Source organism: Pseudopipra pipra, chromosome Z, assembly GCF_036250125.1.
Source record: "Pseudopipra pipra isolate bDixPip1 chromosome Z, bDixPip1.hap1, whole genome shotgun sequence".
Lineage (NCBI taxonomy): Eukaryota > Metazoa > Chordata > Aves > Passeriformes > Pipridae > Pseudopipra > Pseudopipra pipra.
In genome coordinates, this window is record NC_087581.1 from 33,279,763 (window position 1) to 33,295,071 (window position 15,309).

The 15,309-nt window shown below is 41.7% G+C and overlaps 1 protein-coding gene across 8 annotated transcripts in view; it reads left to right on the forward strand.

The window, feature by feature from the left end:
* Positions 1-15,309, forward strand: part of ADAMTSL1 (ADAMTS like 1) — a 399,489-nt gene that overhangs the window by 373,068 nt on the left and 11,112 nt on the right. For 5 of the 8 annotated variants that reach the window (XM_064642565.1, XM_064642563.1, XM_064642562.1 and 2 more), the window contains 5 exons: positions 4,165-4,365; positions 5,405-5,585; positions 8,703-8,910; positions 12,393-12,502; positions 13,349-14,364. In XM_064642565.1, the coding sequence (XP_064498635.1) occupies positions 4,165-4,365; positions 5,405-5,585; positions 8,703-8,910; positions 12,393-12,502; positions 13,349-13,772 (1,124 nt within the window). In that variant the 3' untranslated portion in view covers positions 13,773-14,364. Of the gene's footprint in view, positions 1-4,164; positions 4,366-5,404; positions 5,586-8,702; positions 8,911-12,392; positions 12,503-13,348; positions 14,365-15,309 lie in introns of those variants that run through there. The other 3 variants (XM_064642564.1, XM_064642566.1, XM_064642568.1) reach the window with 1 other exon arrangement.

Sequence of the window (15,309 nt, forward strand, 5' to 3'; positions counted from 1 at the left end):
AATACTTGCAAAAAATTGCTTGACATTTTTACCATTACTTTGCATACAGTTCTGTTGATTTAAGGTATTGGGCTGCCAAAAAAAAGGAATCCAAAAATCAACAGCCTCTGCACTTTTTTTTTTTTCTGTCATTCAAGTCTGCAATTGAAAAAGTGATGCACCCTTTGTATTTTGTTCTCCTAGTACTAGTGTGGTAGCCCAGAGTCTTTCTGCAGCTACAGTCATTCAGAAACTGCTGCAAAGCTGTAATGGGGGGCTGAATTTGATCTGCAGTGTGTATTTATTCTTTCCTGTCAAGAAATTGTTAGCACTGTTGTGAAACATTGGTTTTCCCTTTCCAAATACCCCCTTGTTATCCTTGAAATATTAATATTTTCCCTACTAGAAGATGTTATTTTTATTAGATTTTTGTTTGTATCCCCAGCTTTTGCACATCAGTGACTCATCCTGGCTTTGAATGAATTGAGAGTCCCACTACACTTTGGAAAGAAGGCTGAAGGCAATATTTTCTTTCTCTGCTTAAGAAGGACTGAAGGAGAAAGGCCCTCTCATGCTAGAGCTTTCACTGCTCAAAAAAGTCCCAAAAATTTGTTCACTGCTCGTCTTCCCAAGAGTTTCAATAACCTAAAGCTGTACCATCTGGAAACAAAGCCAGTTTTTCCTTCTCAGGCATTATAGGGACAGGTAGTGAGCTTTGAAAGGATAAAGCACTGTCCACAGGGATGGGGGAAATAGAAACTGTTATTAAGCTGCATTAAATGGTATTAAAATTATTTCTGGAAGATGAGACGGGGATATTAATGGAACATGGTGCTTTATTGTACTCTAGTTCTCCCTTCCTGCGCATAAAACATTATCCCACAACTTATATATCCATACCTGTGGGAAATGTATAGGAAATGGCAGTTGTGAAATGTGATTGATAGGTGTTAGTAAAGTTTTATTGTGAAGTAATAATTACTCATGTAGAACATATCTAAGGAGTAGCTTCTGAGGGTTTTCCCCCATATTATCAACTACTGGCTGTTCCTTTAGCTAACATTTTATATATACATTTTGGAAAAAGAAATAACACATAAGGCAAGTAAAACAGTCAGTACTAGGAAGATTGTATAGGTTTTCCTGACACTAATTTTTTAAAAGAAAAACAGCATGAACTAGGACTATTTGCATGCTGAAGTCAGTTTCAGTTCCTCTGTGTGTAACATCAAACTGACCTTTCTGCTTTCTTCATTTACATTATGCAGGCTGTTTGCAAATGCAGACAGTAAAACTGACTCACAGTGTGTCTTTGTTAGTTGTCGTGACTATATGCTGACCTGTGGAAATCACTACAATTATCTTAAAAGACAAGTAACTATAAAAAATTAAAATACTGTAGGCAAAAGCCATAGAGTCACTTATTGTTAAGTTTCTCCATTTCCTGTATATTCCTTTGGTTTCCATTGTTTTTAACTTAGCCTTAAACTTATGAGACTAAAATCTTTCATGTCATATTTACTTGAGAATGAGTATCCTGGAAATTGCATGAGTTATTTTTTGAGCACAAGAGTGGGAAAAACACAAAAAAAATGAAACATAGCAGGAATAAATAGAGAGCTTACAAAAACAGGAAAAAGGACTGAGCAGCAAAGAATGCTGTGTCTTTGTAGCCAGGATATGAATACTGGGTAGAGATAACTGTCAAGGATAAAACTGCATTAGACCTTGCCAAGGAAATTAAAACAAATAGCAGACTCTTCACCCCTATAAATAAAAATTAAAAAAGGCAAGAGATGAGACCACTATAACCAGTTTACACTCTCTCATTCGGCCGCCTTCTTTCCTTTTTTTCCTTATTTTTAAACATTTATCTGCATTAACTAGATCTTTTCCAGTGCAACTTGGTCATTGCAACTGCAGAGCCTACTATGTGTGTCAGTCTTCTGCTGGGGAGCCCTTGCTCTCTGCAACACTGGTTTCACAGAGTGAACAAGCCCCAAAGGGCAGCTGTAGCCAGCCCACACCCTTCTCCACTGTGGATGCAGGCAGAGTTTGACAGCAAGAGGAGACACAGCAAAGACTCATGTAGCCACTGCACCAGTGAGAGCACCAATATTTATAATCCTGAGTGGCAGATGGTTTCTCCCCAGTGCCTGGATCTGCCTCTCACTGTGACAATGGCTGGTGCATGCCATGGGTCACCACTTGGATTTTCCATCTTGTGTGAAATCTTCTGCTTTATAAGCAAGAAAATAAAAAAAATGGGCAAGGCAGCATCTTCTATCATAGGAAGAGTGTAATTGGAGGTATGATTAATGCAGAAGGCACACAAATAAAGACTACGGTAGCCCGATCCCCTAATGTTAGTTTAGAGGTGTGACCAAAGTCAAAGAAAGGATAGCAAGGGTTCCTAAACAAACTAACCTGTTCCTCAAGTCTCAAAGATTTGGTCTTGATGATGGTTGGAAATCAAAGTCTTCAGCCTTCCTGGGTAAATTAATGGTTATAGTATTTTTATTCTTGCAGTGACAGGCACCTCACTAAAATACAGACAATCCTTAAGGAAAGAAATGTATATTTAAATAAAATTTTCATTGCAGCAACTATAAGTCATTTTATCTCTCTTGTAGGAATAATACTTGCTTAGTGTATGTTAGTTAAGATTCTCCTCAGGTGGATAGACAAGAATGAAAGGAAGAGCAGTAACAAAAATGGCACATTGCAGTGTCTGTTTGTTGTGTAATGGTGTTACGGAGACTTCATATTCACATCCTTATTTGTCTCAATGATTGATAACTAATAATCAAATTACATGGAGATGACAATCAGCTGATGGAATAATTCCTTACTCTTAGAACAATCTTCCATTCTTAGTGTTTTAAATTTGTACTCTTCCCTTTTTTATCCCATTCCTTTTGAACAGTGCTGGTGTGATTGTTCATATTATATTCGTTTATATAGTACACTTCTTTCAGAAGGGATTTTGTATACAATAGAGTCATTCATTCACATACATACTAATGCTAATGTAAGCAAACAGTATAAAGCCTCAGTATAACAAACTAACAATCAATATAGATTGCATTCACAGAAACTTAGACAGGACTTTCATGGGTCAGTGACAGGCACAGGAATGCAGGACCAGCCTAAGCCACAAGCAGTCCAAGTAATACATGCTGTCCTTTACACATGGTGTTTCTGGCTCCCCACCCCTGCAATTGGTGTGGATGGGTTGCACCATGGAAATCACCTAGTTTTTTTTTCTTTTTTTCCCCCCAGGAAATAGGTAAGGCAACTTAGCTGCCTTTCCCAAGTTATGCCAGTCTCATAAATTTTCTGCAGTTTGTCATGAAGCTGGCAAAGTGCGCAGCTGGTATGAGGACCACATAGTCTGGTAGATATGCTCCTGTCAGGTCAACAGGCAAAGAACTCACTGTGAACCTGATCCTCATCAGCTGTGCTGATGATGCATGGACTTTACACAATGCTTCAGAACATCAAGGTTTTTCAGTTGCTGGTTTTGGTTGGTTGTTGCTTGGAGAATTGCCCATTGCTGTGACAAAACAACAACAAACCTCTAAAGGCTCTTTGGTTTTTTAACAAGTCTTTTGTGTATCAAAAATTTCTGATTTTGAATACAAAAAACCCAACCAACCAACCAAAAAAACCCAGAAACAACCAACCAACCAACCAAAACAAACAAACAAAACAAAATAAAAAAAAAAAAAAAAAAAAAAAAAAAAAAAAAAGAGGAAGAATAAAGTGGCTCTGTGGTTTAAATAGAAACTTTGGAGACCAAGTTCTGTTTGTATTGCATGTTCAAGCATACTCCTTGAGTTTATGCCAGGTGTGTTACCTCCCTATCCCACTTTCTTCAATACCAAAATGAGGATGATCCAAAATAGTGGGAACCCTAGAAGGCCTAATATAAATAATAATTGATCTGAGATTTTTCATATTGCTGATTCACTGCCTTTTGGATTTATTTTTTTTTCCAGCAGATGAGGAGGTATTCATTATTACAGAATTACTATTTATCACTATGAGATATCATTATGAGGAGAAAATGGGATGGAATTGTCTACTACCCCTAACTTTGACCACTTCAGAGCATGTAATTCTGTAGCAAGTTCAATATTCATTAGGTACTCAATAGGTTTCTTTCATGGCCCCGTTTTTTAGGTTGTGCTGTTGATGGTCATCCAACCCCAAATATCACCTGGCTTTACTCTAGTGAACCTCTCCGTCTGCGACATCATCTCCTGGCAGCAGGCCGGATTCTTCAGATACTCAATGTCAGTGATTTCACTGATGGTGAATTCAGCTGCCTTGCTCAAAATGAAGCTGGCTCACTCACACAAAAAATGTCCCTGGCTATACAAGGTAACTTTACAGTTTCAGTCCTGCAACCCTGGAAAGGTCTTTCAATGGGCTTTTCTGCACTGCCTTTCTTATCCTGAACTTCTCTCTGAAGCCATTGCCATGTACATCAGGAAAAAGATGGTTTGATGCTTTATTATTTATATATTTATTATTTATAATAATAATTTATTATTTCAGGACTTCCAGGTACCTTACAGTGTCTTTTAAACTGGTTTTACTTCACCAAAACAACACCAGATATTTCTGGCCTGCTGAGCATAAAACACACCTTACTGATTCCTTACTAAGCTATACTTATGGTGAGTCTGGACAATTTTCTTGTCCAGAAGTTTCAAGACAGAGGTATCACAATTTAAAGCCCTAAAACTTGAAGCCCCTCTGTTAATCTGCTAAAGTCAGTGTTTCACAGTCTCTTCTTGAAAACCCTTCACTTGTAAAAATGCTGAAACAGTTATTGTTATAGTTATCCTAGAAATAAGATGAAGGTGATAAAGCCACAGAACAAAGTGATGCAGGTGGATTGGAACAGAATATGCAGCTTTCGTTGCTCCAATTATTAGTGATGGGTAGTAAGAATTTAACTTTTCTTTCAATTTTGCCATAAAATTTTGAGCATGTTGCAGCTCCCCCATTTATCTTCAGGATAGGTGATCTGTATAATCTATCTGGTGAGAAACACACTGTTTTAAGATCATAGATTCATAGATACTGCTAGTAACTGCAGTTAACCACATCTTCACTGAATCACACACCTTTAAAAATATAGGTGCAACATGCTGCATCACTGTCATCTGGCTTCACTTAACTGGTCTACCATGTTATGCACTTTCTATGCCTAATGCTTCTAAGCAACAACACGTGGGTTTGTTACAGCAAAGGCAGTCAGTGGTTCACATCAGGTGCCTTGTAGGTGTCAGTAACTTCCCTTCACTGAGTCCGTATATTTCATCCTGGAGAACGTCTTCAACTCTCTCTTTTCTGATTTACTCCTGCCATCAGTTTTTGAGTGTTAACGTGTCTCTCCCACACTTTTTGGCAGAATACTGGTGGTCAGTGGACAAACTGACAGCTTGTTCGGCTTCCTGTGGCCACAAAGGGGTGCAGCTGCCCCAGTTGAGGTGCTTGCTGGATGGGGCTGAAGTCAACACATCGTACTGCAGAGAGACACCCAAGCCATCTCTGCAGCCCATTGCATGCAACAGAAGAGACTGCCCTTCACGGTTCGTATGTCTCATATTAGAAATGTCACACATACATTTAAGATGTGCTTGAGGAGTTCTTTTTAGAACCACCAGCCTCTCTGGTGCCTGTTTGGAGTAGTCTTTGCTAAAAGGGAATTTATGAGTGCTTAACCAAGACAGCTGGGAGTCTGTAGCAAAATCTGTGGAAAACATTGACAGTACCTGGTAGAAAGAGAGTTCATTCCTTCAGTAATTGTGTTAGAAAATAAAGTAGAGGCTATTGCTTACTTTTTATTAGTAAAGTTCACAGGTTGAGTTGTCTTGGGTGATTCCAGGTTGAGCTGTCTTGGGTGATTCCAGCCTCACTCTATGTTGGATATAGTTATCATGCCTTTTCTGAGCACTATACACGTAGGAATTTGGTCACCCAAGAACTGTGGGATCATTTCTTTTTTGTGTTACACATGGCTTCATAGCAGTTTAGTTAGACAGTGTAAAAGACAAGAAACTCAGTTTAGCAGCTACTTTGTGGTTTAATTCTGGTTCCTGTGTTGCCTGAACATTGATATGGGCAGGACTTGCATAGAATTTCCTTAGCAGAGTGGAAATACCTTTTGTAAAATGGGAACATCCCATCAGATCTAATTGGCATGAGGGGTGCTCAGAGTGAGTTCTGCCTCTTTTTGGAGTTTTGTAGCTTGTAGTTACCTTGGAATTGTAACTCTCTGCCCTTGTTTTTCATTACTGTTAAACACAAAGGATCTAGAACAGCTTTAAAGACTTCTGGCTAAACTTAGGTCTTCCTCTGCCACACCTTAAATCCTGTGTTCAATTTTGGGCGCCTGACTACAAGAAAGAAGAAGGACAGAGAAGCTAGTGAAGCATCTGGAGCACAAGTCCTGTGAGAAGCACCTGAGGGAGATGGGATTGTTTACCCTGGAGAAAAGGAGGCTCAGGGGAGACCTTATTGCTCTCTACAACTACCTGAAAGGAGGTTGTAGTGAGGTGGGGGTCGGTCTCTTCTTCCAATTAACAAATGACAAAACAAGAGTAATAGACCTCAAGTTGCACCAGGAGAGATTTAGATTGGCTATTAGGGAAAATTTCATCATGGAAGCGGGTTGCCAAGCATTCAAACAGTCTGCCCAGGGAAGTGGTTGAATCATCATCCTTGGAGGTATTTAAAAGTTGTGTAAATGTGGCGCTTAGGGGCATGGTTTAATGGTGGACTTGGCAGTGCTGGCTTAATGGTTGGACTTGATGATATTAAGGTTATTTCCAACCTAAACGATTCAATGATTTTACCCTACACAAAACCTTTCCTTGTTTGACAACCTTTGGTGCAAAGAAGAATACATCCTGAGTGCCTATCCAAAGAGTCGGTATAGTGTTATGGCCCCTGCCTATTAAAAATGTCATGCTTCTGCAATTCAGTATCTCCTTAGCTGAGATGTGTAAACATTTTTTTTCCATATTTTTCTGTGTTTTCACTCCCTCCTCTCCCTTATTTCCAGTGTGGATATGGTGTGTTTCAGTATACAAGCACTTACAAGATGTCAGGATCTCAAGAGAAATGTACAACTTCCCTCATTCAACAGTGATTAGAGACCCTCATTCAACAGTGATTAGAGACTTGTATTAAACAAAGAGAGTCTAAGCTTAGGCAAGGAGAGGTACTAAGCTACTCAAGGAGAAATGGCCAGATTCACCACTCTTTCTGTGTCTTGGGTATATTGCACATTTCTGTTTAATTACCTTTTAAAATATATTCCTACCCTTCTTTGCAGGCAAATGTTTTCTGAGTTGCCAGCTGAGTCATAAGAAGGAAACCAAAAGAGATTTTATGAAATATGAAACCCATTCATTAGCAGCAGTTTTTGATGGCAGTAAATTCCATGGGAATGGTTTATGTCTTTTTATACCTTCCCCGAATTGTAACACAACCCAAAATCCTCCCTCAACTCCTGAGAAACTGCTGAGATGTAAGCTTGGAAGTAGAAGTTGATTGACATGCAGAGCAGAGCTTTATGACCAGTGCAAAAATTGCAGGTTCAACCTCACCAAACTGCTTGAAAAAAGTACCAGTGTTTTTGTTGAGAGTATGTTTGTTTATACTTGTTTCTGTGACCATGGGTGTTAATTACCTGCAAAGGACTGAGAAATAGAAACAGATGCCTCTCCATGGGACTGGAGAATGCCTATTGCCTATTTAGTAAAGTAATCATAAACACTTCTGGTGAGGGATGTGATAGGCAGTATTTTACTCCCAAAACCACACAAATCCTGCCTAGGATCCAGACACTTAATGAAGCAAACTTCTGATTTGACCATAAAACTGTTCAGGAAACTAGCAATCAGTTACATTCTTCCTGTTCCTAAGTCTTTCACAAACCTGACTGTATGAGTGTTTCACTTAATGATCCTTAAAGTAACAAAATGTATTGGACTATTATTTTCTGTTGTTACAGCCTTTTAGCTAGTTAGACTAGATTTTTTTAAATGCAAGGGTTCAGAACCTCAGCCTCAGCTGGCGAATGCATGGTCTGAGCTAAAGAGGAAAGGAGAACAGTGTCTTTTGTCCCCTGGGCTGACCATCCCTGAGCAATCTTTAGGCTTTTCTGGATTATCCTACCTGTCAGGGGTACAACAGAGCAGGCAAGCACTAGCAGGACCCAGCAGGGTTTTGGCTACTCTCTCAGCAGCAAGTTCAAAGTGCCCTGTGAGCTGCTCCAGCAACTTTACAGAGGTAGTTTTCCCTGTTAAGGGGTGCTACTGGGCCAGTCCTTGCTGGCATTGTGGCTGTAGCCTTTGACTGAGGCGTCTGCAGTACAGTGGTGTAAGAGCAGCCATGCCTGACCCCTGTGCCAAGCCTCTAGCAACAGCCTTAAGAGCTAGAAAATGAATTGGAGGCCCAAAGAGCCTTGAGAAAGATAAATTAATGAAAATTCTGATTTCTTCTCAGCTCTCATCTTTCGAGAAGTTTTCAGTGACTACTATGGGAGGCTGAGACACTCAGCACCTTTGAGGATTGCCACCTAAATGAACCAAACTATTGTTGCCTGTCTTTGGCCCAATACATAAAGACCTGATGATGCCAGTGATCCTGCAGATGGTGGCACCTACCTGCTCCCTGACCTGTTCGCCTTTCTCTCACAGATGGATGGTGACATCATGGTCTCTTTGCACGCGGAGCTGTGGTGGAGGCATCCAAATGCGGCGAGTGACCTGTCAGCGCCTGACAGCAAAAGGGAGCTCTGTCCCAATGTCAAATGAGGCTTGTGCCCAGGTGTCCAAGCGCCCTGTGGACACACAGAACTGTAACAGGAAGCCCTGTGCTGAGTGGGTAGCCTCCTCCTGGAGCCAGGTAAGTGTGCTGGTTTAAAGGTAAACCAGCAGGAGAAATGAACTCAACTCAAAAGAGATTATAAGTCAGTTACAATTTAATGAAAAATAATACAATTATGTGGACAAACAATTGGTTTTAACCGCAAAACCCAGATGTATAACCCAGCACTCTGGGGCATGAACAGAATAGTGTTTGTTGGCCCCTGTGCTGAGCCCCACCTGGTCCCCCTGAGTCCAAAGTAAAAGGGGAGGAAAACCTGTTGGTGAGAGTGGTGGTTGCAGTCTGGTCGAGAGTGGTGGTTGCAGTCCGGTCGAGGTTTTGATCCTCCTCTGGATCCAATGAGTGGTACTAGAAGCCCCAAGACTCCAAGATTATATACACTCAGGTTCGAGTGGGAATGCCCAGTACCTCCTCCAGCGTGGGGAGTTCCACAGTGGGTGATTGTGAGTCGTGAGATATTTTTGGAATCCTTGGTGGCCCGTTAGCAGACATGACCCTTCATGCTGGGTGTGGAGGTGCTAATGAGTCCCTGGAGGGGAGTTAACATCACCCATAACTATAGCCTGAGGGGTCAGGTGTGCTCTGGGCAGCTGCTGCAAATGGTCTGTTGTTAACAGTTCCTAGGAAATGACATAGAGGGTGTAGAATACACAGTTTGGGTTACACCCACACAGTGATGAACTGCTCCTGGCTGCTCTAACTAGGACAGCTAGGCAGCAATCCAAGGACAGCTTCATAGTGTTGTTGCCATGGGATTTATGGTGCTTCAAAAAAATCTCCGGAGCAGTTAATTAGGGGTGAGATAAGGAAGGAGTTTATTATGCCAAGGCAAAAGATGTTACATGGCACGCCCGCTGTGCCCCAGATGTTACATTTTATAATACCATCCATCCAATACCAAATGTGTCCACCCTGTGGCCTTTACTCTGGACCCCCCCGGGTCCACCCCCTGAAATGGGTCTGGGGTGTATTTTGGGACCACCTGTTCATCCCATCTTCATCTTCTTCAGAGCACAAAGGGTACATAGTCACCCAGTTCTTGACTTCATTTTGTTGTTCAGGCCCTGATATGCTGTTCTGCAAACAGTCTAGGCCTTGCCTTGACAAGAGACTAAACATTTCTATTGGATTCGGGGGTAGGAGTGATATAGGAAGCATAGAATGGAGTAAGAGGGTTAAGGAGTGTGTAAACAAGGGTGCTACAGGGAAAGGGATGTAAGGGATGCTGCTTTTAAAATCTACTTATAAAACTTATATGGCTTACAAGTATTAGAAAAATAAAAAACCATTAGGGGCTTAAGACATCAGTATGGATTAGGACAAAGAAATAGAAAATAAGTGATGTTGCAACCTGGTGTCTTCAGGTTGTAATTTGCAGACTTTTGAGGAGGCAACTAATTTGCTCAGCTCTTACAACTCTGTATATGATGCACTACCTGCTTGGATTTCTGTAACTTCCCATGATCCCTAGAAATGCTGCTTGTGAACAGGACTTTTACTGCAAAGCCCCTATCATCCCCAGTGGAAAGGTCTGCAGTTCCTTGTTATAGTTGACAGGTGACATATCTGGGAAATAGCTTTCTCTAAGTCTTAAGTCCCCTTACCAGCCAGTGAGTGTGTTTCAGCTTTGGCTGACAGGAGTCAGGATTGATGATTGTGAGGTTTGAGGCAGAAAGATTTTGCAGTAACACAGTTTTACAAAGTTGCTAATGTTGCCTGAGAATGCCAAAAAGTGTGAGATTTTTTGATTTGGTTTATGATGAAATGCAGAATGGAGGGTGAGAAACATTTTCAGAATACTTCATGCGGCTTTGCTGATCTTCAAATTCTCTCTTTGGAGATTGTGCTGCATCAAATTTTTTTGCTGTGTTGGTAGTAAAAAGTGTCTTCAGTTACTAGAACATGTTATCGTTCACTACTTGAAAACAACTTCATTTAACTCTTGAAACATAATTGAGTTATTGTATTACATTTACAAATAAAGCTTGGAATTAACATTTTACGTGAAAGCAGCAAATTTTCACTCCCTGTGGAATTCCAGGAAAGGACTGGATTATCCTTGCAAAAACACAATTACCTCTTCCATATTTGTAGAGCATTGTGGGCTGTATTGTTCCCCATGACATCATACTCAGCTGAGACAATCAAGTAATTCAGAATTAATTTCTTAGACCTAACCTCTGTGCATTATCATACAGTATTTCTTCTACCTAGCTTAAAAAAAAAAAAATCAAGTTCCACATGATTCAATACTGCTCAGTCTCCAAGCCAGAAGACTGTTACACAGTTAGGAACATATCACTGGCTCAGTGACTTGCTTGGTAGTCTAGTGAGGTATCAGGTCTCTCTTGCCCAGATGTAGTGACCAACTTTCCTAGTTCACAAAGAAAATAAACAGACTACCTACTCTACCCTCACCTCTAGAATTAATTCCTTTCCTTCACTGAATGTTACTGGCATTTTGGTCTCCACTATGTAATCCCATACGGTTTTTAAACTAGTGACTCAGGCTTGATGGTGATGAGGACCGCTGGCCCCTGCAGATGTCGCAGAAGTGCTCCACACACTCCAATGAATGGTATTTCCAACAAGAGCATTGACTGGGACCAGCTGGAGACTCTTCCCAGTTGTCAGGGAGGGAAGAAATAGCAGGAAGAAGAGAGTATTTTTTGAGGAGTGTGTGGTAATGTGAAACAGGGCTCCTACTGATGAGGGGGTGAAGGTGGCAGAGGGATCAGTCAGCAGCCCTCCCCTGGCGAAAATTCCTGCCTCACACTAACATCCCACTCTTCAACCCTCAGTTTGTTCTTGAATATGATTTCCAGATACTTAGAAAAACAGTTTCCTAACAATTGATATAATTTTAAAAGGGCACAAATACATGCTTCATACCTATAGCTAATTACATTTTAATTGAAGGAGAGGATAAAAGTTGAACAGAAACATGTGATTGTTAAGCTTGAATAGGTTAGGATAGCCTCAGTATTGGAACAAGCTTGCACATTTGCTGTGTGTCTGTCATGCTTGCTGCATTTGTTTATTGTCCTTCAATGCTTTAAAATTATTAAATGGAGTGGAATATGTTCTTGGTTCAATGCATTCTTAGGTTTTTGGCCATAAGTTGTGATAGTACAAGCTGCAAAATGCACAGTAAAAGTAGTATATTGAGATTTCCTGTATAGATCATAGGCTCTCGGCTAATGACACAAGAGCATTTAATTTGCCCTAGCAGATGTATGTAAGATTGAACTATTGAAGAGAAGAACTATTGACTCTACAGAGCAGATGTAGAAATGCAGTTTTAGTGCTGCTGGAAGAGAGTGACGTAGAGCAGAAGATGACTGCACACTCAGCCTTCAAAGCCTGCAGAGGTGCAGAAAGTGCTTGAAATCTCAACAGTCACTGCATGGCAGTGTGTAGTTTATTTCACTAGTAGTCTTATAAAATGGGAACATGGCCCTGCCTTTTACCTCCCTGAAGTGATTCTTCCCTGTTCACAGTGTAATGGGCCTTGCATTGGACCACGACTGGCTGTACAGCACAGACAGGTATTTTGCCAGACCAAAGATGGGACTTCTGTGTCATCTGATCAATGCAGTGCCTTACCAAGGTAGGACATCTCTTATATATGAATCCACAACTTTTTCAGAGATATTGAATGGACTAGTAACTTAACCAACAATTTATGGGTTTCCCCTATGTAACAAAGAGGTCATCTGCAATCTGTGCAGTTATGTGTTACAAACCTCATCAGGCTTAAGCCCAGGCTTACTTATTTGTTCCTAGGAGATCCACACCAGTGGGTCTGGAAAGTGTTCTGTGCATGCCAAATCTGACTGAAAGGCTGTGCTCTCTCTCCTTAAGCTGCCAGTCTTCTTCTCACTTATTTAAACACAGACTCCAACTGAGGAAAACTCCACTGTCACCATGGTAAAGACATTGACTTTATCTGAGCCTTAGGTATGCCAGTCAAGACTGATCATGACTGAAAATTAATATAATTGCCTCATTGGTTCCTAGTCATGCATTTTCATTATCTGTGTGACAAGTAGATATGAACCAAGTTTGCCTTTGCATCTTCTGTGAGACTGTGTTGAAAGGAAAAGAGAGGTTTCAGAGAACTGGTTGTGTTTCAACTGGCTCTAAAGCCATAAAAAGTTACAAAGTGCTGCTGGACCACACTGGTCACCACTCATTGCACCTTTCAGCAGACCTCTAGTTTGGCCCTTCATGGAGAGGACATTTCAGCCAAATCCTCAAATAGTTCAAATGGTCATTTAACCCAGTATTAGTATACCAGTGTGCATCCACTGAGGGTCTGGTCCTTGAGAGCAGTTAAAAACTGTTATATCACTTCAATCCTTTGAAGACCTAATCCATGCAGTGCTCTGAGTGAATTACCTTTGGGATATGCAATGCTTGCTGTTGTCCCATCCTTCCCTCCCTCCTGTCACAGGCCGTTGAACACACAGAACTGCTGGACTGACGTCTGTGGTGTGCACTGGAGGGTCAGCCTGTGGACCATCTGCACGGCTACGTGTGGAAACTACGGCTTCCAGTCCCGGCGTGTTGACTGTGTGCACACCCGCACCAACAAGCCTGTGATGGAGCATCGCTGCTCCTGGAGGCCAAGGCCATCGAACTGGCAGCGCTGCAACATCACACCCTGTGAAAACGGTACTTTGCTGAGAGGAGGGAATGCAGAGCAGTGCAGGGGTAGGAAAGAAGGCAGAGTTGTCTCTCAGAAATGCAGCACTGGACCTTGCAGCTGGGCATCCTGGGAATCCTCCAGCCTGAACATCTGCAAAATCCAGTGTCCAAAACTCAGCATCCCAGAGAGGAATGCTGCCCATTGTGGGATTTTTTGGAAATGGTATTAGTGCTGGGATTGTGTCCCCTTGCTAATAGCGTGAGAAATAATTCATACAGTCTTCTGGAGCAAGCCAACAGGAGGGCCACCAAGTTGTTCAGACAGATGCAGCACCTCTCCTTTGAGGAAAGGCTGAGAAAATTGGGGTTGTTCAGCCTGGAAGAGAGAAGGTTTCGAGGTGTCCTAACTTCAGCCTTCCAGTACCTAAAGGGAACTTACAGGAAAGATGGGGCAAGACTATTTGCAAGAGCATGTAGTGACAGGACAAGAGGGAATGGGTTCAAATTGAAAGAGAGTAGGTTTAGATTAGATATTAGATATTAGGAAGAAACTCTTTACTGTAAAGGTGGTGAGGCACTGGTACAGGTTGCCCGGGGAAGTTATGAATGCCCCATACCTGGAATTGTTCAAGGCCATGTTGGATGGGGCTCTGAACAACCTGATCTAGTGGAAGGTGTCCCTGCCTATGGCAGGGGAGTTGGAACTAGATGATCTTCAAAGTTCCCTTCCAACCCAAACAATTCTGTGATTCTATGATTAACTTTCAGTTAATGGTACAGACAGAAAGAAAAACACGAATCACAACCAAACTTATGGCTATAGTCCAAGTTACTAATATAAAAAAAAAAACCAAAAAAAACCAAACCAACTAAAGAGAACAGATGCATCTGTTTGGAAATGATGCTCCCATCCTCTAAATTGCAAGCCAGTTGCTGTGCAATTATTGCAGATGCAGCAGCAGAATCAATGTGCTTGCCTATGTCCACACCAGCTCTGACACTCCCTCTAAGTAGAGGCAAAGTGGACTACATAGGTTCAAACTCATGATGAGTTTGGGGGGTCCTAAGGGAAGTTAAAGGGATGAGGGAGCTTACAGGTACCAAGCAAGACCTTTGCTGTCACTCCAGCCTCTTTCTGCTACACAGAAATGTCCCACATGTAAATAACAGTGAAGTTATTTGGCACAGACATCACTGGAGAGAGCCGTACAACTGCCCTGTGATGTTTCCCTTTTCCATCCTTGGCATGGGAAGTGGGACTCCCTCAGGCAACAACCCACCCAACATCTTGCAGGGATATTGGACAGTTTTCCAGCCTGGAGCTAAAAAGCAGGAGGCTGTGGGCCTCAAAAACTGTCCTGCTACCAGGACCTAAGCCCCAGGGGAGTTCAAAAAGTGTCTTAACATCTTCATACTGGGCTGTGTTCTGCAACACCTGGGTGAAAAGCACAACACAACACCAGGTAAGCTGAGGTGACACTCCACACACTGGCTCTTCAAATGTAAGAGGTAGGCCAAAGTGTCTCTGAGCTACTCTGTTAAAGTAAGTTTCCAGTTTTATTTACTACTTCATATTTGGTTCATCAACTGTTAGGAAACTCCTACAGCCTCTCTAAAATGCTGGTAGATGACAAATACAGGGTTGGAGCAGCCTCAGCAGCCCACTGCCCAAGCTCCAAAAGCAAAGGTTGCCCAACACATTCCCCTTTGAGCCTTTGGCTACTTGCAGTTCACAGTCCGTCTTTGCAGCAAGTCAAGCTCATGTTC